The 23,211-nt window shown below is 40.5% G+C and overlaps 2 protein-coding genes across 6 annotated transcripts in view; one reads left to right on the forward strand and one right to left on the reverse strand.

Moving 5' to 3' along the window:
* Positions 1-15,354, forward strand: part of LOC129720765 (serine-rich adhesin for platelets) — a 41,667-nt gene extending 26,313 nt beyond the window's left edge. For 3 of the 5 annotated variants that reach the window (XM_055672473.1, XM_055672475.1, XM_055672474.1), the window contains exons 4-8: positions 10,174-10,280; positions 10,347-12,815; positions 13,351-13,509; positions 13,682-13,810; positions 13,903-15,354. In XM_055672473.1, coding sequence (XP_055528448.1) covers positions 10,174-10,280; positions 10,347-12,815; positions 13,351-13,509; positions 13,682-13,810; positions 13,903-14,229 — 3,191 coding nt within the window. In that variant the 3' untranslated portion in view covers positions 14,230-15,354. Of the gene's footprint in view, positions 1-9,921; positions 10,060-10,173; positions 10,281-10,346; positions 12,816-13,350; positions 13,510-13,681; positions 13,811-13,902 lie in introns of those variants that run through there. The other 2 variants (XM_055672477.1, XM_055672476.1) reach the window with 2 other exon arrangements.
* A 2,198-nt stretch (positions 15,355-17,552) lies between these two features.
* Positions 17,553-21,912, reverse strand: LOC129720766 (nucleobindin-2-like). Its single transcript, XM_055672478.1, has 6 exons — positions 21,772-21,912; positions 21,506-21,693; positions 19,528-19,632; positions 18,625-19,461; positions 18,514-18,561; positions 17,553-18,446 (listed from the first exon to the last, which is right to left on the reverse strand). Exons 2-6 carry the CDS (start codon positions 21,659-21,661, stop codon positions 17,934-17,936), a joined length of 1,659 nt encoding a protein of 552 aa, XP_055528453.1. The 5' UTR covers positions 21,662-21,693; positions 21,772-21,912; the 3' UTR covers positions 17,553-17,933.
* Between the last annotated feature and the right edge of the window lie 1,299 nt (positions 21,913-23,211).

Genomic DNA, 23,211 nt, shown 5'->3' on the forward strand with positions numbered 1-23,211 from the left:
TATCGTGCGGGTCTAGTTGATGTTTCCGGATCCGGGGTCTTAACGTGTTCTTGTCGTTTGGTTGGATGTAGGCGGAAGGGAATAGGATTAAACTGGGGCGTGGATGGATTTCAGTAAAACGTATATAAGGGACATGTAGGATAGGTCACGGCTCGCCAAGACATCACGAACAGGAACAGCCGGCTGCCTACTTTCGGCCTGCGGGAACCTATTAATTTAGACCTGGCGTCACGGTGTACAGGGCATGACCAAACCCCATGCTCTATGTCGTGATAACCCTCACCACAGGCACAGATACCACTTTTCCCGAGCCCAACACGACGGAGATGCGCGTCAAATCTATAGTGATTGGACATAAGCCGGGACATCACGCAAATGAAATCCCGACCTACATCCAACCCCTTGAACCACGGGTTCGTCGATACTTTGGGGATTATGGAATGTAACCACCTTCCCAATTCCCCTCTGGTCCAAGCATTTTGCCAACTGATGATCGTATTCTGACGTACAAGTGCGAAAAATTCATTAAAAGCAATTGGTCTTTCATAAATATCACCGTTTGTTGCGCCCACCTTAGCCAAATAGTCCGCTTTCTCATTGCCCGGTATCGAGCAGTGAGAAGGGAACCACGCTAAGGTAATCTGAAACGATTTTTCGGATAAAGCACTCAGATGTTCCCGTATTTTCCCCAGGAAATACGGAGAGTGCTTAACATCTTTCATCGATCGGAGAGCCTCAATGGAACTGAGACTGTCCGTAACGATGAAATAATGGTCCGTGGACATTTTTTCGATAATCCCTAGGGTGTACTTAATTGCAGCCAATTCTGCGACGTAAACAGAAGCAGGATTATCGAGCTTATGGGAGACGGTTAAATTGTTATTGAAGATACCGAAGCCAGTGGACCCATCAAGAAGTGATCCGTCAGTGTAGTACATATTGTTGCAGTTGATGTTTCGATATTTATTGGAAAAAATTTTGGGGATCTGCTGCACGCGTAAATGATCCGGGATTCCACGAGTTTCTTCTATCATGGATGTATCGAAAAACACAGTAGAATCAGAAGTATTTGATAAGTCGACACGATTTGGAATATTCGAAGAAGGGTTAATATTTTGGGACATGTGATTGAAATACAATGTCATAAAACGGGTTTGAGAATTAAGTTCGATTAACCTTTCAAAATTTTCAATCACAGGACGGTTCAAAACCTCACATTTGATAAGAATATGAGAAGACAGGCTCCAGAAGCGGTTTTTCAATGGTAGTACTCCAGCTAAGACCTCCAAACTCATCGTATGGGTCGACTGCACGAACCTAAGGCGATACGCAAACAACGATATTGTATTCGCTCTAGTTTGATCAGATGTGTGTTTGCTGCGGAGCGGAAGCAGAAACACCCGTATTCAATAACAGACAATATCGTTGTTTGGTAAAGCCTTATAAGGTCTCCTGGATGGGCTCCCCACCATTGTCCGGTTATTGTACGAAGAAAATTCACTCTTTGTTGACATTTTTTCATCAGATACCTCACGTGACAACCCCAGGTGCCTTTAGAGTCGAACCAGACACCAAGATATTTGTGTACCAAAACCTGAGAAATCGTTTTACCCATTAATTGTGTTTGAAGCTGAGCAGGTTCATGCTTCCTAGAAAAAACTACTATCTCAGTCTTCTCCGGAGAGAATTCGATACCTAGCTGTAAAGCCCAAGCAGACAAATTGTCCAAGGTATCTTGCAATGGTCCTTGCAAATCGGCAGCTTTGGCTCCTGTAACAGAGATTACACTGTCGTCTGCAAGTTGTCTTATCGTGCATGAATTTGCCAGACATTCGTCGATGTCATTTACATAAAAGTTGTAAAGAAGGGGGCTTAAACATGAGCCCTGGGGAAGACCCATGTAGCTAATGCGAAAAGTTGCCAAATCGCCGTGCGTAAAATGCATGTGCTTTTCGGACAGCAAATTGTGCAAAAAATTGTTTAAAACTGGAGAAAATCCTTGTCGGTGAAGTTTGCCCGAAAGAATGGCAATAGAAACGGAATCAAAAGCCCCCTTAATGTCCAAGAACGCAGACGCCATTTGTTCTTTGCGAACATACGCCAGCTGAAAATCTGTTGAAAGCAGCGCAAGACAATCATTCGTCCCTTTGGCACGGCGGAAGCCAAATTGAGTATCCGATAGTAGGCCATTTGATTCGACCCAATGGTCTAAACGACGGAGTATCATTTTTTCCATCAATTTCCGGATACAGGATAGCATTGCAATCGGCCTATAAGAGTTGTGATCAGAAGCTGGTTTCCCTGGTTTTTGGATGGCGATCACCTTCACTTGCCTCCAATCCTGCGGTACAATGTTTTGCTCCAGGAACTTATTGAACAAGTTCAACAAGCGCCTCTTGGCATTGCCGGGTAGTTTCTTCAACAAGTTGAATTTGATTCTATCTAACCCAGGCGCGTTATTGTTACAGGACAGGAGGGCAACTGAAAATTCTGCCATCGTAAAAGGTGATTCTATCGCGTCGTGGACCGGATACGCATCACGAACAATATTTTGCTCAGGAACAGAGTCCGGACATACTTTCCTGGCAAAATCAAATATCCACCTACTTGAAGACTCCTCGCTTTCGTTGACCGTTACGCGATTCTGCATTCTTCGGGCTGTGTTCCGAAGAGTGCTCATCGATGTCTCCCTCGACGTCTCGTTCACGAACCGACGCCAATATCCGCGTGTCTTTGCTTTAGCCAAGCTTTTAAGCTTGGTATCAAGCTCCGAATACCGTAAATAGTCGCCAGGTATACCTCCCTTCTGGTAGGCCAAAAACGCGTCGGATCTTTGCGTGTACACATCGGAGCACTCTTGGTCCCACCACGGAGTGGGAGGCCGTTCTTTGATCGTTACGCCGGGATATTTCTTTGTTTGGGCTTGCAACGCGGCGTCGAGAATCAAGCCCGCGAGGAGGTTGTATTCTTCAAGTGGTGGATGATGTTGAATCGAATCGACCGCTTTTGAAATCATTTTCCGTATAACTTCCAATCGACATTCCGTGTGAGGTCATACGGAATGTCAACTGGTCGCATGCGAGTTGATCCGTTATTAATTGAAATAAGAATAGGCAAATGGTCGCTACCGTGAGGATCGAGGATTACCTTCCATGTGCAATCCAACCGTAGAGACGTCGAACATAAGGATAGATCCAAAGCGCTTGGGCGCGCTGGAGGTTTCGGGATACGTGTCATTTCGCCGTTGTTTAAAATAGTCATGTCGAAGTCATCGCAAAGGTTATAGATTAAAGAGGAGCGGTTATCATTGTAAGGGGAACCCCAAGCCACGTCATGAGAGTTGAAGTCTCCCAAAATCAAACGTGGCGAGGGAAGAAGTTCTATTAAATCAAAGAGCAGCCGTTGCCCAACCTGTGCTCTGGGAGGAATATATATTGAGGCAATACAAAGCTCTTTACCTTGTATTGTCATTTGACATGCGACAACTTCGATGCCTGGAATCGAGGGGAGGTTAATACGAGAGAAAGAATAGCACTTTTTAATCCCTAAAAGTACTCCTCCATATGGGGTGTCTCAATCAAGGCGAATAATATTAAAATCATGGAAGTTGAGATCAATACTTGAAGTAAGCCAAGTTTCACAAAGGGAAAATGCATCGCATTTGTTTTTATTTATCAAAACTTTAAACGAATCAATTTTTGGTAAAATACTTCTACAATTCCACTGTAAGACAGAGATAGAATCCTTCATATACGCAGTTGAATTAGGCATCGAAGGATACAATCGCTGCAAGGAGGGGCCATTGGGCAGTCAACTGCTTCAAAAATGATCTAACTGTTGGGAGAAATGCTGTAAGAAAAATTTTAATTGGATCGGGTACATGGAAAGTTTCAAAAATCCAGTCCACAATGTCAGAAAATTTCACTAATCCAGAGTTTGTTTCATCAACTGGATGGGCAAAAGGAACAACTGGGGTTTTAGATGTTCCTGGCAGTGCTGGGAACTCCTTCTGGGACTTTAAATTTGCAAGCCCAGGAGGAGTTTGCTTCGGTTTTTCCGCAGCACTGTTTGGTTTGCTTGTAACTTTCATTTCACTTTGAGAAATCTTAGGACCTTTTCTGGGAAGTTTAGGAGAGGAAATATTTTTCCTCTTTCTAGACTCCCCAGGATTGGCGTAAGATGTTCCCGCTGGTGAATCGTCAGAATCGGTTTCATCAGAGGACAACAGATCATAAGGGTTTGATGTAACGGGAGAAGTGGTAACGGTCTTCTTCAGCATCACAGCGTAAGAACGCTTCGAACGCTCTTTGAGAGACCTCTTTATTTTATCCCTGCGCTGCATGTACACCGCACATGTCGAGAGCTCATGCTGACTCTCCCCACAGTGAATGCATTTTTCAGCATTTTTACTGCAGGAATCATCCGCATGATTCTCCCCACACTTGCCACAACGTGCCTTATTGCAGCAGTAGGCGGCGGTGTGGCCTAACTGCTTACAATTCAGGCAGTTCATGACGCGAAGCACATATAATCGCACAGGGAGACGAACCCGGTGGATCGAGACGTGGCTTGGTAGCGCTGACCCGGCGAACGTAACTCGAAACGAGTCTGACGGAGTGTATACTGTTTTGCCACCGATGATCGATGCTGACCGCAATTGCTTGCAGTCGAGCACCTTTACATCGGGACAGGTTTCGTTCTTAAAGCACCCTTTGGCACTTTTCAGTATACACTCGACGGACAGACTCGAATCGGTTATGACACCGTCGATCTCCACGTCTCGTGCGGGCATGTAAACGCGATACTCGCGTGTGAAGAGCTCAGAGCAAGCTATATCGTTGGCCTCTTTCAGGTTACTGACCACGACACGGAGCTTGTTAGGCCGGACCTTGGAAATTTCGGTCACGCCCTTGTACTCCTTCGTCAGGTCTTTAGAAATCTGCAAGAGGTTCAACTGTTTCGATTTCGGTCCCGCCTTTGGCCGAAAATAGACAGTATAGCTGCCCTGGGCTCCGTCTGGGTAGAGCCTGAGGCGAGGGGGGACTGAAGAATGAACAGGGGAGGGGGTAACAGAAGGGTCAGGGTCAGAGGGGTTCGGGGATGGTGGCGCGAAGGCGAGGGATCTACATTCATCCCGCTAAGTCTAGCGCACTAGCGCCGACAAGAGCACGTACCTATTTACTTCTCCCTTCCAGTAAGGTTGGTTGTCCGATCGTTCGAAGTTGCAGCCGTTACAGCCAGCAGCACCAAACAGCCACCAGCAGCGAGCCAGGTGTGAGATCACTCCACACAGCGATACAACTCACTGTCAACTGATGGCTTCTTCTTTTTCCTCTTTTGTGTTCCACTGCTGTAGCACAATTCAGCCAGCAGCCAAATCGGCTTACGCACCAGCTGGTAGTCACGATGCGAAACAGTTGCACAAAGGCGCGACCTTGAACCCGGATTTATTTCACTCGACCAGGCAAACAATGCCAACACTTGTTCACACGTCTTTTGTTTTATATTCTATCGGAGCGATCACCGATCACACGTCCGATACTGATGCGTGTTCGGCACAGAATCAATGTAAATTATTTGAATTTGTAAAAACATGTAAGATACCACATCTGTTCAACTGAAGAACCAAAAATGAGACAAAATCTCTTTATTTTAAGTATCGACATCTAGCGGTGGAGAGAACGCATTTTACACTCGAAATTTTATTACGCTTATATTCCATTCATTCAACAAAAGGACTGTATGAGCTCTCGCCGCTTTTTCGCCGAGAGAATCCTTTGTTCTCCCTTGTACTGGTATAGCGAGGGTGCGTTTTCATGATAATCGTACAGTACCACCCCCGCATACGTGCAACGGTTTTTATGTAGATATATTTTTAATGAATTTCATTGATGCCCAAGTTGAAAACTGAACTTGACTAACGACAATCATTTTTTTACATTGTACCTAATGTCATAAGCAGTGCTGTGTATAGCGCGTCTGATATGCATTACTTGCAATGTTTGATAAAAAAACGGTCTGAGAAAAAAATATTGTCGTTGGTCAAGAAATTTAGTTTCCAAGTCCAACAAAAATATTCAAGTAAATCAACTAACAGGTTAAAATAGTTTCAACAGTCGCGAGGTGTACGATCCAAGAAAATTTGTTAAACAATGTTTGAATGGTTGAAAGGTTTTTAGTTCAATTTGTTCTATTGACGTTGATTGTGAATTGTTACTGAATTTCCGCTTTAAAAATCTCTTGAATGCGGTCCTGTCTTAACTTGATTTTGATAGATTCAACTATTCAAGATCACCTTTTTGCCCGGTTATTGAAGCAAAAAAAAATAATTTTTTGGTGCATGTTCAAACTATTGGAGCGAACTGTTCGAACGATGCACTGTAAAATCAATGTAGGATGGAACAGCAAAAAATGAGTACGAAAGCTTGGGCACCGATTTGCTGCAGAGTTTTGTTCGAAGTTGCATATCTGTTCTGTGAAGATACCCAACAATTTCATAAAAATACAGATAAACTTTAACAACAACAATTCAACTTCATTTTTGTTCTGGATACAGCAGTGCAATTTCACAAAAAACGGGCGACCAATTTAGTAGACCATTTTTGATTTGGCTGAAACTTTGCATTGATGTTTCTATGGGTGAAAGATGCCACTGGTTTAAATTTTTGGAACACGACTCATTTTCGAGAAGCTATTTAAAAATGCTACTTTGGGAAGGTTGATTAAAAATATTTTTAGAGCCAAAACGGTTTGTTTGATCGGTGTAATGTCTTCGGCAAAATTGTAGATAATAATTTCGTTTCTCAAAAAAAATATGCAGGCAAAGTTGTAGATAATAATTTTGTCCTTCGAAAAAAAAAATTGAAAAAAAAGGAAAATGTTTTTCAAAAAATATAACTTTTTTTCCTGATTTCTCCATGATCAGAGAGTCCTCAATGTTTAGGTAAACGTTTGTGGTTTCTATAAAAAAAACAGATTTTTGAAAAATAAGCTCTTTTAGATAATAAATTTCTAATTTTTCTTTTGAGCAAAATCATCTCAAATGACCTGAAAATACGCAGACATTTAATCGACAATTTTTAATTTCCCACGCATTTGGCCTAGGGTTTGCAATATTCCCGGGAATAGATTTCCCGGGAAACGGGAATGAAAAATCTCATTTCCCGGGAATTCCCGGGAACCGGGAATGGAAATAACTTCTTAGCAAAAATGAGATTGCGAATAATGTTTATCAATAAAAGGTATCAAACAATCGTTTACAATTTCATTATCAATTCGCATGAAAAACGGATTAAAAAACAAAACTTATTCAATTCACTCCAGAAATTCATGATCGATTTTTGTAGCAAATATTAGCAGAAGAGTAGGTTTCAGGGTTTTTATGCCGTCGGACAATCGCCTCAGATCCGGTGACAATTTTTGTTAAGCCCAAATAACGTAATTCCCTTTTGTAAAACTTTGCTTAAGATCGCTGAATCACCGCTGGTGTCTGATTTCTAGAATACTTCTAAATCACCGATTCCAGCTCTTGCTACATTCCATTAGAAACTGCAGAGTCCAATACTTTTAGTTTGTTGAAGTTATCTGAGTGTTTAGCAGGCAGGATTTGAATTCCTACGTAAATAATGTGAAATCGCGGCCACGACCCAAGTTACACTGACTGAGTTTTATTAATTTATTTATTTCTGGTCGCATTGATTTACGGGCTACAATTTTTTCATCAATTTACAGGTTTCAAATTTTTTTGTCAATAAACAAAGAAAAAATCAAGCAACTATCCGCTTAGTAGTAAACTCATTAGCAAAAAAGACATTAGACGAAGAAAATATTTCTTAATTTTTCGTTTACTGAATAAGACAAAATATATTTTTGACAAATAATTTAAGCAAATAATTTGATATCACACGGTAAGCAAAAATTGATCGTCATTTCAAGCAAATATATGCTTCGTATAATACACATTTTGAAGCTGCTTCACACTTCTACGACGTAAGTTTCGTGTTTTGATACGATATTTAGTTTTATTGCAATATTGTATGGAAAATTTTTCGAGGGACTCGGGAATCCCGGGATCCCGGGAATCAATATTTCTATTCCCGGGATCCGGGAATCCCGGGAAAAGGTAATTCTCGGGATTGCAAACCCTAATTTGGCCTAGCAAACTACGCGTTTGCATTGTAGTTTAGAAATCGTTGGCTGTATAGAAAAACTGTCTGAGAATGAGTAGTTGGGAATTAACAATGACTGATAGAAAAATATACACCTTTAAATTTTTTTTTTCGACTAAAAAAATTGAAAATAAACACTAAATTTAAATTTGAAAAACAGAGCTGATTTGTTTGTTTTTTTTTTAAGCAACTTGAAGGTATTGGGCAACTTTAAAAAAACGTCCAGGATGGAGAAATTAAAATTAAATTTTCTATGGAAGATTTTTTTTTTTTAAATTCTAATTTCAACATTTTTCAAAAATTTTTCTGTTCTAATGATTTTAAAAGATTCAGACAGTCATTTAAAATCAAAAAGCTGCTGATAGTTAAGTTTGTATATAATCGTGGGTAATCATTTTTCCTGGTTTCACAAGTGTCTCTATATTACATCGATCTGATGAAATCAACTGTTCGAAAGATTCACACGACACTCTTCAAGTTTATTTTAAAAACTGTTGATAAAAATAAGAACCAGCCGCATTTTTTTTGTCAATTTTCCACATCTTTCAAACGGCGGAACCTTTTTTCAAATCCAAATATTGGGCCGAGAACCTACAGCTGCTCACTCGCGACCTTCAAAAATTCGTCAGGGATGCGGTCCTTTTCAGCTGTTTTATGGCTTTTTGATTCTTACGAGCTTTCTTGACCTCACCCAATCCTAACGGTCCACAGCTTGTCCCGCAATAGGATCTGCCACTCGGAACCCACGCGTTCCCGTCGGCGGCTGCACTTCCTGGATGGCTGCGACTTTTACCTGCAATATTCACAGTTCTCTGGCTACGATGTCTACGGGTACCAGTTCAGGTAAAGCTCTTAGGTTTCTAGTAAGCAAAGCAAAGCCTTGGTGCTACAATTCCGATTCGGAACTTCGGTAACTCAGAAGAAACCCACGTTGAAAATAATATTAAGATAGGATGAAAAATATTCGTATCAAAATTCATGAAATACATTCCTTTTCCGTTTGTTGGACACTACAAATCGCTTACGAATGCAAGAAATAAGTCATAAGTTTATGATACGAATGATTGTACTTACAATTTACACTGCAAAGCCGATGACTATCAATACCAGTTTTCTGGAAATTTGCACAACTGCGGTTACTTAATTTTCTCGAGCACCTCACTTGGAAATCAAAGTTAGGCTTCATACCGCAACTTGCACTTTGAATCGCTTGTACCTTGCTACTATCAGCTGTAATATCAAAACAACATCCTATATATCGCAATAGAAAATATGAAAAAGGTCAGGGCGCCAGTAGAATAATCTGGCTTCGAGAGAACAATTTTCAGATCCTGCAAAAAAAAAAAAACACTCAAAAGAAAAAGGAATCTTGAAAAAAATATGATACAAATTATAACTTATTGATACAGCTATCGAAGAAATTTACACATTACAGGTTATTGGCCTATATTTTTTGTCACACTTAATGGCGTTGTGATCAGATCGCAAATATTAATAAAACAAAGAACTAAATACAAAATGTATACTACGAAACTGCACGACAACGAAAGTGCAATTAAGATTCACAGTGTTACACACTAGAAATTGTCACGGCAAATGACCAAGCTGTTCCTACGTAAACTAAATGGTAAAGTTCGTCTCCTTGTGGATTTCCTATACGGAATCAATCAGGCGTTGAAGACAAATTACTATTCTATTCATACCCCAGGAGAGTGTTCTGCCACGCACCTACACTTCTATTTTAAGCATAATCGACTCTGTCTTGTGAATTCTAGCGACTCGAGGATGCTAGTTGCTCAGCAAAATTAGTAGCAATTTGCACTCATTCTGATTTGTTCTATCTCAAACGTCTGTTTCTAGCGGAAGAATTATTACATAATGCCCTTTTACGGTTAGTAGAAAAAAATTTACCCCAGATCCACAATTATGTTCTCGGCAATGGAGCGCAATTTTCTAGAAACAATAAGCAGCAAGAATTAATTTTTTTTTCTATCTCTGATTATAGGTTCAAAGTACGTTGACACCCGGACATTTACCAGACCGAAGAAAAAATTAGATACAACGTTCGATTCGTCCAACACTCCTGAGGAGAGTCCTTCCGAAGTGCAACAGGTTTGTATTTCAAACACATTGAAAAGTTTTTCGTTATGGAGTTTATATTCTGTTTTTTTTTTACAGCTCAAAGTGTCCTCTCCCCTTTTAAATGTTCACATTGGTGGACCGGTCACGCCATCCAGCAACAATGGGCTAACGCACTCGAGTCACTTGATGCAGAAAAGTTGGCTCAATGATGTTTCCCCACCCGGTTCCATCATGTCATCAATGGATTTCTCCGGAAATGAAAAAATGGGCGGTAGTTTGATAACTAGTGGGGATTTCACTAACGTAAGCTGTTTATTGAATACCAACAGTACAAACAGTACAGCCGAAGGAATGCTCAACTCTCAGAGTAGCTTTGATGGGTACAAACTGTCCGATGTTATTAAGGATCGCAAGTTTCTGGAAAGTTTATCCTGCTTTGAAGATTCAACGCTAACGAAGGATAGTGCGATATCAAGGACTGATTTGAATGGAATTGAGGGAACTTTGTCCGAAGCAAGTACAATGCAGAACTCGTTGGAGAGCATTTCAAAAAGCGTAGAGGGTAGGCTGTCCGACGAAACTACTGAAAACAGTGAAAGAGTAGCTGAACTGGCGGCGACTTTGGAAGAACTTCCGAAAACACGAATGAGAACACAATTGAATAGCACCTTTGAGAGGCGACGAAATTTTGATACCTATCGGAAACCCAAATCGTGCCTAAATGGCACACACAACGCACTACCCAATGTAGATGATAGTGTGGAACAAAAGGCAGTTAACCGAACCTTTGATGCTGTACATGAAGGCCAACTATTGGATGCAACTTTCGGCGTGGAAAATAACTGCAACGGAACCTTCTCGCTCAATCGTACTGCTAAAGTAGATGGAGCGGAGAAACAACTCAATCGAACGTACGAGTATTGTGAAAAAACTTCTCCATCGGTTCCAGTATTGAATCAGACGTTTGAAAGGCCTACGAACCAAACGTTAACGGAACCTACTAGTCCCGAAGGCGCTGTTGACTTCAATAGCCACAATGAAACGCCAAATGGAACGTTCGAGTTACCAGCCGACAGGACAAAGCCTGTGGACACGACTACTATTGTTCAATCTACGCCTTTTGTGAATGTGTGTAGAGGGAATCGTACTAGCGATATTAGTAAATACGAGGTGAATGTATCTCCAATTGCTCCTCATACGGAACGCAGATCAGAAGTAGTCAGGCGAAGTCGAAACTTGAATGATGAAATGTCTGCAAGTCATTTGGAGACCGATGAATTTGATGTAGAATTTCGTAAACTTCCAATCACACCTAATTCTAACAAGACTGAAAGTAGCAATGGATCGCATCTTTTGGAAAGCGAAAAACGGATATCTCTGCAGCACTTTGAGGAGTTTGAAAAATCCATACTGGAGAGTGAACACAATGGCGTAGATTTTGACGAAATGTTAAACTCATTAACGGATGTTAAACGTTCAATGGATAGCGTCAAGCTACGACAATCGCTGGACAACATCAAAAAGCGCCATTCACGAATGAACTCTGAGAAGCAGTTAGAGGATTTGCGAAAACGAACAGAAATGATTGATTCTCTGTCTTCTCCGCTGGATAATAAGTTGGCAGACTCAATGGCGAAAAGTATGTCCTCTTCCAGCGGCAGTGAACGTTTATTAAATCGCAGAAGTAGATACAACGAGGACGTCCACCTAACGTTGTCGCCGCAGCAAAAAACTACTGACATTTCCGTACATGATCCAGAACAGCAGTCAACGAACGAAATGAAACCGGCAATTGATCCTCCCCTTACCGACAAAGAGGTAGGGGGTAGCGATAGCAAAAAGAATCGTGATCGTTTCAAAACGATACGCATTAACAAACGGCTTGCGGAGGGAATGGTAGTCGTACCGAGTCCCGAAGAAACAACTGAAGACTGCCAGTTTGAATCAGTGTCTCTTCCCTTGGAGGAAGAGTCACTTGAATCGCAGACAGCAACAGAACCGAGTGCCTTCAGCCGTGTAGACTTCAATTCTCCGAAAGAGATTCGGCATTCTACCACCATTGCGACGAATCCCTCCACCGTTAGTAGCAATATGGATCTACAACATAAGACTGAAGAAGCGTTGTTCAAGCGTCCACAAGGAATTGTAAAACCAGAAAGTAAAATCCGATCGCTATCCAAGCCTCGTCTTTACGGTGGCCCAGGAGGAGCTTTTGGAATTACCAGGAAAGACCTGTCACTTCCTTTGGCGACGAAATCAAGCTCTACAGATAATTTAGAGAACGACCGTCCCAATTATCAGCATGCACTGGGGTCCAATCAGCCGCGACTATCATTGGGTGGAAAGATGAGCCATGGAGTCGGCAGTGGTGGTGGTAAAAGTGGTATAGCAAGCTCGGTGCCGCAATCGAACCTCAAATCTCCCATGGGTACAAAATCGAAGTCATATCACAATCTGTACTACAACCAAAGTGGCCATGGAGGCTCGAATGGCAGTGTGAATCGAATCCCGACTCCACTAGGTTTGTCCGCACAAAAGACGTCGCACAATAATAGCAACACCGAGGTTAGTATCGTTTTTAAGTCTATCGCTTAAAGTTGGTTTACAGAAGCATGAAAGTCTGTCGTTGAGTTGTACAAGTTTATGAGATAACAATTTGGCATTCCATGCATGTGTGTGTTTTAGGTATTTTATTAAGATATACTTAGTCGTTTCATTCTACTATTATATGTATTACGAAATTTTTTTTATTTTCCCTAAGCAATTGGGGTAATGAAAATAATTTGTTTAACCACTGGAATTCTTGGAATTATATCTCCCCGATCCTCTTCGAATTGTGGTTTAGTTGGCTGTTGATCAAATCCACCAACCATTTAGATACTGGTGACAAATATTTCGATCACTGTAATTTTTCTCTCGATAATTTTCATGACAATGTGAACAACGAACGCTCATTCACGTATGCAGAATTCATTGCACTAGACCTAAACTTCATACCTCCGTCATTCTTGTCTGTTTGTCACCATCATGCCATTACGTTATATTACCTAATAAACTCATAATGTTTTTCAACTAACCGCCGTCAATGTTGTATTTGTAGCTGAAAAATAACCACTCTAGACTGCAATTGAACTTGCGAACTCCACGTGCCAGTTCCTTGGTACGACCCGTTACGACGGCCCTGCAAAAAGCTGCATCTGATACAGTCACCCGCAGCACCGAACTGAATTCCAGCAGTATTACAACAAACAACGCTACTGTACGTTACGATTATTTGTTAACATGTTTTGCCTTTTCCCATTTGTTCTAACTTTAGTTGCATTTAGTTTATTGCTTTTGTTTTTGGTGCTTGATATTTTATTAAATTTGCTTATCGAATTTTTTTTATCGTGGTCATCGTGATTCAATCTCTTCACATTTCATGTCCACAGCTATCAGGCGTGCAAATGCGGGCACCTAAGGGCAACGCCTCTCGATTAGGGCTGATTCGACCCTCTTCCGGTTATTTCAGCTACAGTTCCCAGAGAAAATATGTCGACTCGGACAGCGAGTCAATCAATGTAAGTATAAGTCCCATTTAGTCAAGTTCTAATGATTAAATGTGTCAAGTCTCTTTATATTGATGCCTTCCCCATTTATGTTTTTCCTGCAGAGTTTATCATCATCATCGGCTAGCTCTAGAGGGAGTTTGTATCGTGTAGATAGTCAAAGCATAGCCAATAATGTACAATCATATGCTACCAACAATAGCATTGAAGATATCAGCGGTAGCAACGGAATTCACAGCGGCAAGAGCCTCGGACCACCAAAGACTGGTAACCTAATCGAACCGAATCGAACGGGACCGCCGGTTAGTACGAGTAAACTGGCGTCAAACGGTACTACAACCAAGGCATCAGGCCTACGGCCACCGTCTAATCTGCGACCACCAACGGCACGCAGTGCTCTTCCGCGACCAACCAGTTATGTGAGGCGATAGACTTTGTCCGCATGGTTTTCTATCCTTCGATTTTCTTTTTACATCCGTGCTGCGTACCTATTTTAGAGTATCAACGTGCTCAGAAAGATTTGTTAACATGTCTATTGGCCAACTCCTTTAAAGAAGACGGAAGCAGGCTTACTAATCGCAAGGCTTTTTAGCTAATTATTCCTGTATTTCAATCGAAATGAAGGAAATATTTATGTGTGATATGTTGGCATCAGTTTTTGTTATATATTTTGTACATTCTGTAGTACGTGCTATCCCAAGCGACTTTCTCGCAACCGAATTACTTTGTATTATATAATCTTAACAGAGCTTACAAAAAAAATCTTACGAGAAAATTTTAACAAGAACTTCTGCACAAAACTATTTTAAATATTGTGTTTCCATTGTACATTATTAACTTTTGGTTGCAAAATACCTACGCCTTACTAGCTTTAAAATAACATTTCGAAGTTTGCCATTCGCTGTTCGTTCTGTTGCAGAACTTTATCGTTACAATGTTCTATTTGATGCGTACGTTGATATTTCTTTCATTGCATTTCGTGTTTTTCGTAATAAAATTTTAGTAATCTTAGTCCTTGTGGAAACAACAGTAATAGACGTCTCTTATACAAATGTCGCTCGTTAATGTCGATTCATTCTACTTATTAAGTTTGCTCGTAAGTCCCAGTTCTGAACGCATAAGTTTTGAAAATTTCATAATCATGAAATATTATCATCAAAACGATTGAAAGATTGATTAAAATAGAAAAGAAGCAATTCGAACTAGCTCATCGAAGAAATGCATAGTTGCGCAGTATCGAAATTAGAGCTCTCGAAGAAAACACGAATATACACATTTATGCTGCAACTTCTTTTTTTTTCTATGTTTACAGCGTAGTTGTAATAGTTTGAGCAATGTATCAAAAGCAGATTACGATTCAGTTTCGAATAAGTATACCTTTTTTAGTGCTATTACGTGAAGCTAATAATTTAATAAAACGATGGCCGACTTACTAACCACACAATATAGACAAACCCATCATAGCTATTTATCTACTCATCTGATTTTACTTTGATTTGTACATAAATATCTATCTGGAACGAGACAAATATATTTTATATTGTCAGTATAACAAATGGAAAAGGCTTTCACTCACTTCCAAGGGTATATGTGTGATAAACTCACATAGCAACAACATACTCATAGAATTATCAGGAACATGGCTGCGAAGTCGCTAACACTGCTGCAAAAGGTTGCATTCCTTAACACATTTGCTACTTCAAAGATTTGGTACATCTCATCTATCTTACCACCGACAAATATGCATGTTGCGAAACTGACCGCAGCGATGGGAAATTTTCTCTGGAGAGGCCTTCCCGCGCGTGTCCCAATAACACAGCTGTCACGTGACCATAAAGAAGGGGGGCTTAAACTACATCTGCCAGCGTTTAAATGTAAAGCGCTGCTGATTAATCGACACCTCCGCGAGCTTGAATACATGCCTTTTTATAAAGCGTTCATTGAAGGCACCCCGCGACTACAACTACCGGTGAACTGTCCGTGTCTGAAACAAATACGGCAACATATCGCTTTGCTTCCGCCGATAGTCCTGCAAAATTTGTCCACCGACGGTATACACCGACACTTTGTAGAGGGAACTGAAAAACCGAAAGTGGAACGGGAGGACTTAACAACAAACTGGCGCCTAATTTGGTCCAACATTTTGCAAAACCGTTGTTTAACATCGCAACAAAAAACTACACTATTTATGTTTGTAAACGGTAAAACAGAACACCGTCGCTTGATGCATATTATGCACCGTGTGGATAGTGAACAGTGTTTACACTGTCACACACCAATCGAAACGTTGGAGCATAAGCTAACGGAGTGCCCGCGGGTGATCAGCGCTTGGGCAACACTACAGCAGTTCATCGCAAGGTACTTACCTGGTCGACGGAGAGTAACGTATTCAGATATCGAAAAACCAACAATGACGAGAACATCAAAAATGGTGAAAACTAAAATCCTGAAGCTGGTATCCATTTATATAGACTATATTATAAGTGATAATAACGCAATAGATACAAATGATCTAAGGGCTACACTTGAAATGTATTTGTAAATAATAATTTAATAAACATGACTACATACCAAAAAAAAAAAAAAAGTTCCTGCATCGACTGATTGTTAAGATTTATGATACCGACATACATGATACCAACAACGGACCAGATCTTCACTTTGCGACAGATCCTCCAGAAGTGCCGGCAGTACAGAGGGCCTGCGCATCACCTATTCATCGATTTTAAAGCCGCTTCTGATACAATTGACCGGAAAGAGCTATGGAAGATCAGGAACGTGAGCGACTTTCCCTGCTACGATTGATGGAAACCAGTGCTATGTGAGGATTTCGTGTGGATATACCGGCTCATTTGAACCTCGCAGGGGACTTCAACAACGTGATGGCCTCTCTCGCCTGCGACGAGCGACGTTCAACATGCGCGGCACAATTTTCAACCGATCCAGCCAATTAATCTGCTCTGCCGATGACGCAAATATTGTCGGTTGATCATTTAAGGTGAGGACAGAGCAGAACACCAGACTAAAACAGGAGACAGAATAGGTTGGGCTGGCGGAACCGAGTACGACTGGACCCGCTTAGCCAGTACTGTAACAATTGACTCGAGGTAGTCAACGAGTTTGTCTACCTTAGCTTACTATTAATTCGGACAACGATACCTGTCGTGAGATCCGGAAACGTATTATCTACGGAAGTTCTGCCTACTATGGGCTTCAAAGCATTTACGGTCAAACAGACTTAGCCCTCGCACAAAACGTATCCTGCAGAAAACGCCTATGAGGCCAGTTGTTCTCGCGAGCAATGAGTGCTAATAACCATCTTTGGCGGCGTGCAGGAGACCGTTGTGTGGCGGTGGAGGATTAATCACGGGCTAGAGCAATTCGCTGGCGAGGTGGTCAAAGCTGGAGTATTCGTCCGTGCTGGGCAGGGCATGTTGCACGAATGCCGGACAACTACCCTGCAAATCTGGCGTCTGCTGGAAATCCGGTTCGTACACGACGAAGAGGATCGCAGCGAGCAAGTTGATTAGACCAACTTGCAAACTTAGGTAAGCATTAGCTGCCCGCGGGATTGTAGAAATGCGGCCAGGAACCGAGTTTCTTGGGGTTTTTCATTCATCAGGCTCTTAATGATGTTACGTCAAATGAAGTAAAGCAGTGAACTTCTAGTTCTAATAGTAACTCGGGTTACTTAGTAGAGAATCGAACAGAAATGACATTGCAGCAGGGGAATATCAGAAATAAGTAAACACAGTTTTGCAATTGAAATTTATTTAAAAAACAATAAACGCTAATCGTACACAAAAAAGTCAGATTTGTTCAATTTCAGATATTTTTTTCCAGTCTCAAAAGTCTTGTATATTCGTCTATTTTTACATGAATTGAAAAAGTCAAAGATGTCGGCATACATATTTTTTGTCGTTTCAAGATTAGTTACGAAATTTCAAATGCTAAGCATGTCAATCAAATGCAGTATTTAATAGATTTTTTTACAAAGTTATGTTTCGGTGCTATACATTTTATTCCCACACCACATTACACAGATTAGAAGTCTGCTGATAAATCTTTTATCACTGTTTGACAGTACTGCAAAAATTTTTTTGTTGCATCAATTTGTATACATCGAAAAACATATTTAGTGTTTGGCTGCCTGTACGGATGGCTGTTGCTGCTGCTGTTGTGGTACATTGGATTGAACAGTAGAACTGCCTGGGATATTATAATGTTGTTGCGGCGGCTGCTGCTGTTGACTTTGGGGAGCAGGTTGTTGCTGCTGTTTTTGCTGTTGGGGTGGTTGTTTTTGTGGAGGTTGATTGTTTACAACATTTTGCTGCACAGGTGGGTGCTGAACCTGCTGTTGTTGCTGGTATTGTGGTTGATGATTATACTGTTGTGCTGGAGGTTGTTGCTGTTGTTGATACTGTTGGGGAACATTTTGATAAACGTTCGACTGTTGTCCAGTTTGCTGATTTTGTGGGGGATAGTTTGGATCCTGGTGGTGTTGGTAAACTTGGTTAGGGTGAAGATTAACCTGTTGAGGATATCCTTGCTGTTGAGCTCCGTGGTATGCAGGAACCTGATTCGGATGGGCTTGTGGTGCATTATATTGTTGTTGAGGAATTGCGTTCGGATGAACTTGATATCCAGCCTACAAATTTGTATAAGATGAAAAGAAGTGATTAATAAACTCGAAGCATTGTAACTATTTCACTCACATTAGGTCCTGGATAATAACCGTTGGGCATATTTGGATGCGGCGGAAGCTAAATACGTAGAAGATAGTTAGACTTAATGTTTGCATGAATAATGTTAGTTAGAAAGTTTACCTTTCCTTCAGCAATCAGCCGCTGAATTTGTTCCTGGTTTCGTCGTTCATACTCCAAATACTCTTCGTGAGTAAATTGGGGCTGTTGGTCTACAGTATCCCATCCAGGATCTTTTTGGAACTCATCTCGTTTGGTTTGATCTAGAAACTCCTGATAACTAATTAAGCCATCCTTATTTACATCTGCTTCGCTGAACACGTGCTCACGCATGCGTTCCATTTCTTCGGCTCTCTCCTTCATGTCATCCTCGGGAGCTCCCGCTTGATACATCTTGTTCAGCTCATTGATGAACAGCACTTTTACCTCATTTTCGTCCCAATAACCATTACCGTCAAGATCATGAAGCATGAAAAATGCTTTTGGATCGAAGTCTTGCCCCTCCATATGATCTTGCTTTTCCCAAACTTCTTCCAGCTGTGCTTTGTTACCTGGATGATGAAGTTTCTCGTGACTGTTGTGCTTCTCTTGTTGCTTCTTCAAGTCTTCCTCGTATTTCTTACGATGTTCTTCATCCAGTTGCCTCATTGCTTCCTGTTTTTCAAATTCCTTCTGCAGTTCGTACTGTTTGAATTCTTCCCTGCGGCGGCGATCATTTTCCGATAAATCTTGGGATGTTTTTAGAATAAGTTTTTTCAAATCTTCAATCTCGAATGTGTGCTGGTTTTCGTGATCCAGATGTTCGGCAATTTTCATGTGTTCCCTATCGATCTCATTGGTCAGCTCAAATTGCTTCGTCGCCAGCTCTCGCAATCGCTGAAGCTCAACACGTTTCAGCTCGTCCAGTCGGGAACGAACGTTGTGATTAACGTACTCTAACTCCTGGGCAATTTTACCGGACTAAAAAGAGTTATTCAGTATAGGTATATCAGATAGTCCGTAGGATAGGATAAATGAAATTCTTACACGAATATCACTTTCAACCGCTTTGTCTAGCTTTTCTCTGAAGGCGGGATCACTTTCCAAAACCTTGACGACTTCTTGGAGGTATTTGTTGTATTCGATTACATTCTAAAAAATTGAAATAAATAATTTAATTTTAAAAACTAAAATAAATAAATCGCAACAGCGCCTTAAATGATTTAATCGAATATCACGATTCCATGAAACGTTGATTCTCCTTTAAAATTAAATACTGCCTAAGACCGCACTAACGAACATCTTAATGTAAAGGCAGAATTTAATATAAACTAAATAAACATATTTGTTTTTCACAGCACACGTTACAGAGCAACAGCATGCGTGTTACACTCTCGAGAGCAGTGGTTTCCAACCGGGGGCCGCGAAGCTCTTGGCAAATTTAACAGGTAGTTAATTTTTGAAGTAGAATACTTCTCTCAGGAAGTTCGGCTACATAGGGATGTGAAATGAAAATCTAAAACCGGAAAAAGTGAAAAATATGTCCAATTTCAAATGCTAATAAATCGGTTAGTATTCGATGGATTTCCTTCGTACTTGCAGCAATAGATTGGAAAATTTTCTAAGATTCTTCCCAAAAGAAGATAATTGTAATTTTATTTTTCACACTATTATACTATTGACAATAGTCAAGCCTTGTCAAAACGAAAAATTCGACCTCTGATTGGTCGTTATATGATTGCTTCCCAAGCACGGTCGACAGAATCATATATCTTGCAATATGAAACATGCTATTTGGCCTATAGAAGAGCCTGTTTCAGCCGAAGCCGCTCATAATAGTTCTAGACAACGACAACAGCAGTCGTCCTTCCTTAGCAGCAGCACTAGTAGTGCAGTGGATACCAGCGATGGCGGAAAGCGGCCACAGCTGTGGCGTAGCAATGGATAGCGCACTAGTTGCAGCGGATTCCAGCAACGATAGCAGCTGGGCCAGCTGATGCAGGGACAGTCGATACCAATGGCAGCATATAGCGGCCACAACTGTCGCATGGCTATGGATAGCGAACTACTTGCAGCGGATCTCAGCATCGATAGCGGGTGATGCAGTGAGGCACTTTAGTAAAATGCAGTCTCTGTGCGATAGTGGGCACTAGTAAATGCATTCAATGAAAAGTTGACTCATTTTGACAACACGTGAGCCGTCTAGTTTTGAGTGTTCAATCAGCTTTTCACTGTTTATTTTATCACAAGGAATACTTTGTTCGCACTGTCAGTGATAACGCAAAGATGTGATCGGCATCTTATCCGATACTAAAATGAACAACAAATTGTACTTTTCAGGATGAAATAAAAACTTGATTGAAGAGTTAATATTTTCTGAGTTAATTTACATTTTTAAATTTGTAAAAGTTATAAATTTTACTTCATCTTCGTGTCTCAAAACGTACTGAATTATCTTTTCCTTCAGTCATGAGCATGACATCCGAAAAAATTTCATCTCAAAATTTTAAAATTGTCAAGCCCCAACCATGACAAGCAACTTCTTATATTATTGAAAAAGGTCAATCCTTGTTGAAGCGCAAAATTCGATTGATCTGATTGGTAAACGTTTATTTACTAGAAAAAATGACTGACACGCAAGCAGCCGGGTTTTCTTTCTTGTATAAGTATTCTACTTCAACCTTGCGGACGTGGCTTTGCACACAACCCTCTTGTTATTTACCTTTTTTTCTAGATACCTCTTTGAAGGCGGATTTTCAACTCTTTTGCGTACTAGGACTAAAACGTGAAACAAACTGGACTTGCAGAACGATATGAGACTGAAAAACGCAGCCTCTTAAAGCAAAACTTCTGGGGGCCGCGAAGCTCTCTTAGCTTTGCATAGGGGGCCGCTAAGCTTTTGTGTTTAGCAAAAGGGGCCGCGGAGCCTAAAAGGTTGGGAACCACTGCTCTAGACTGAAGATAAATGTTCTTGTGGCTCTGTTTGTAAAAGCATAGCACGTCCAAAATAATTTTAGAAACCTACCTCCAGCTGTTCCACGTTGCTGTCCTTGTCTTGTTCATTATTCTTCTCGGTAGTTGCTTTCTGAGTCACCACCGGAAGAGCAAAAGTTCTGTCCAGTATAAAAATAATGAGCAGCAGCCATGGTCCGATGGAGCAGACCTTTCTACTCCTAGACATTTTGTGAATATACGTTCCTCACGCAGTAGATTCTGGTAGGAAACAAAAACAGATTTAATTGGAACATCTCAAGGTTGATTTAAGCATACATGCCACACTCTTATTATTACCTTTATAAAAAATTGAAACTTTCGTTGACATATATACTTTTTTAATTGGGTTTTAGATTGAATTTGTTCGCAAAGTGTGAAAAAACTATGCTTACAGGTGCTTTGTTTATGATATATGTCAAAATGCGACATTTCTTACGTGGTTTTTGAAAGCAAATCAGGGATGCCAGTAAACCAACATTGTTAGAGCCGTGGTATGTAGAGAATGGTGTTTCGCGTATTGGAAGTTTGCGCTGTTATCAAGTGGCCTGCAAAATTCGTTTTACCGCATGCTCATAATCTTTAGATCCATGACCGACATTAATTTTACCAGTCAGTGTCAGTGACTTCTAAATGTTTGGAAAAAATGCCCAAAAAATTGCTGTCAAGATACCTTTTTCATGGTGAAAATTGCCAAAACAATTTTATTGTTCTGTAAATTGTAAATATACAGTAGTCGTTCGATAACTGCAACATGTTTACATTTCAGTTATCGAATGCAGTTCGATAAATGCAACACTTGACACATGCCAAAATTTAGAGGGGGGACTGTCACTACCATTTTTGTTTTCAATGATGTCGAAATGAATTTTTTTAATGGAATAGTGGCAACAAATAGCAGAAAACTAAAATAGGAAAGCTTTTCGATTAATCAATTTGATATTCATATTTCCGCATCATAATTAATTGCGTTTTATTAACTACTTTACATAACCAATATGTACACACTTACATTTAATCACCGAATTCGTTTTTTTTTCACCGACTTTTCAACAGCTGAGCGCTCGGTAAAACGTTCGGTAATATAAACCCCTACCGACCGATCAGTAATCAAATTGTTGTTGCTTTCTGTCATTCTTACCGACCTGATATGTGAAAACGGCGAATGCAATTAGTTGCCAAAACCACCAATCAAATCTGTAAGTTGTGTAAGACAGTACCGAAAGATCTGTGATGTTTGTTTTTTGTTCACTTTTAATTATTTAAGAAAACCAGAAACATGACGTAAATTTATATTAATATTTTTATTCAGATGTTATTAAAAATTTTAACTATTGAACCCCAAAAAAATCAAAAATCGTCGTTCGCCGCACCGGATTTGCATGAGTAAAAATCAAACGTTTTATACTGCTGTGGACTTTGCATGAACTTCATGCCAGGTATGCTCATAGTTTCAAAGCCGAGAATCTTCCGGATGTGTCCATTTCCATTAACATGGCGGTGTAAACTATTTACGTAGAATGCAACAGATGCTCGGAAGTAGAAGCAAAAATTATGATGGTTTGATGCCTAAAATATTCACAAATTTAATCATCATATACTTTACGAAAAAATCTTCTTGCTAAAGTTGTTGGAAAACGTCCTCCTTTTTTTTCTTATGCAGGAACTTCAATGTTTAAACGAACCGAGAATGTGACTTGACAACCAGAAGGAGAACAACGAATAGAGAAAATTTGACAG

This window comes from Wyeomyia smithii, chromosome 2, assembly GCF_029784165.1.
Source record: "Wyeomyia smithii strain HCP4-BCI-WySm-NY-G18 chromosome 2, ASM2978416v1, whole genome shotgun sequence".
Lineage (NCBI taxonomy): Eukaryota > Metazoa > Arthropoda > Insecta > Diptera > Culicidae > Wyeomyia > Wyeomyia smithii.

Excerpts from the sequence above, each read along its gene's own strand:
- LOC129720766 (XM_055672478.1), bottom strand. The coding sequence starts at position 21,661 with ATGTCTAGGAGTAGAAAGGTCTGCTCCATCGGACCATGGCTGCTGCTC. Across the intron at positions 19,462-19,527 it reads CGGTTGAAAGTGATATTCGT|TCCGGTAAAATTGCCCAGGA; the intron begins GTAAGAATTTCA and ends AACTCTTTTTAG. Across the intron at positions 18,447-18,513 it reads GTTATTATCCAGGACCTAAT|GCTGGATATCAAGTTCATCC; the intron begins GTGAGTGAAATA and ends ACAAATTTGTAG.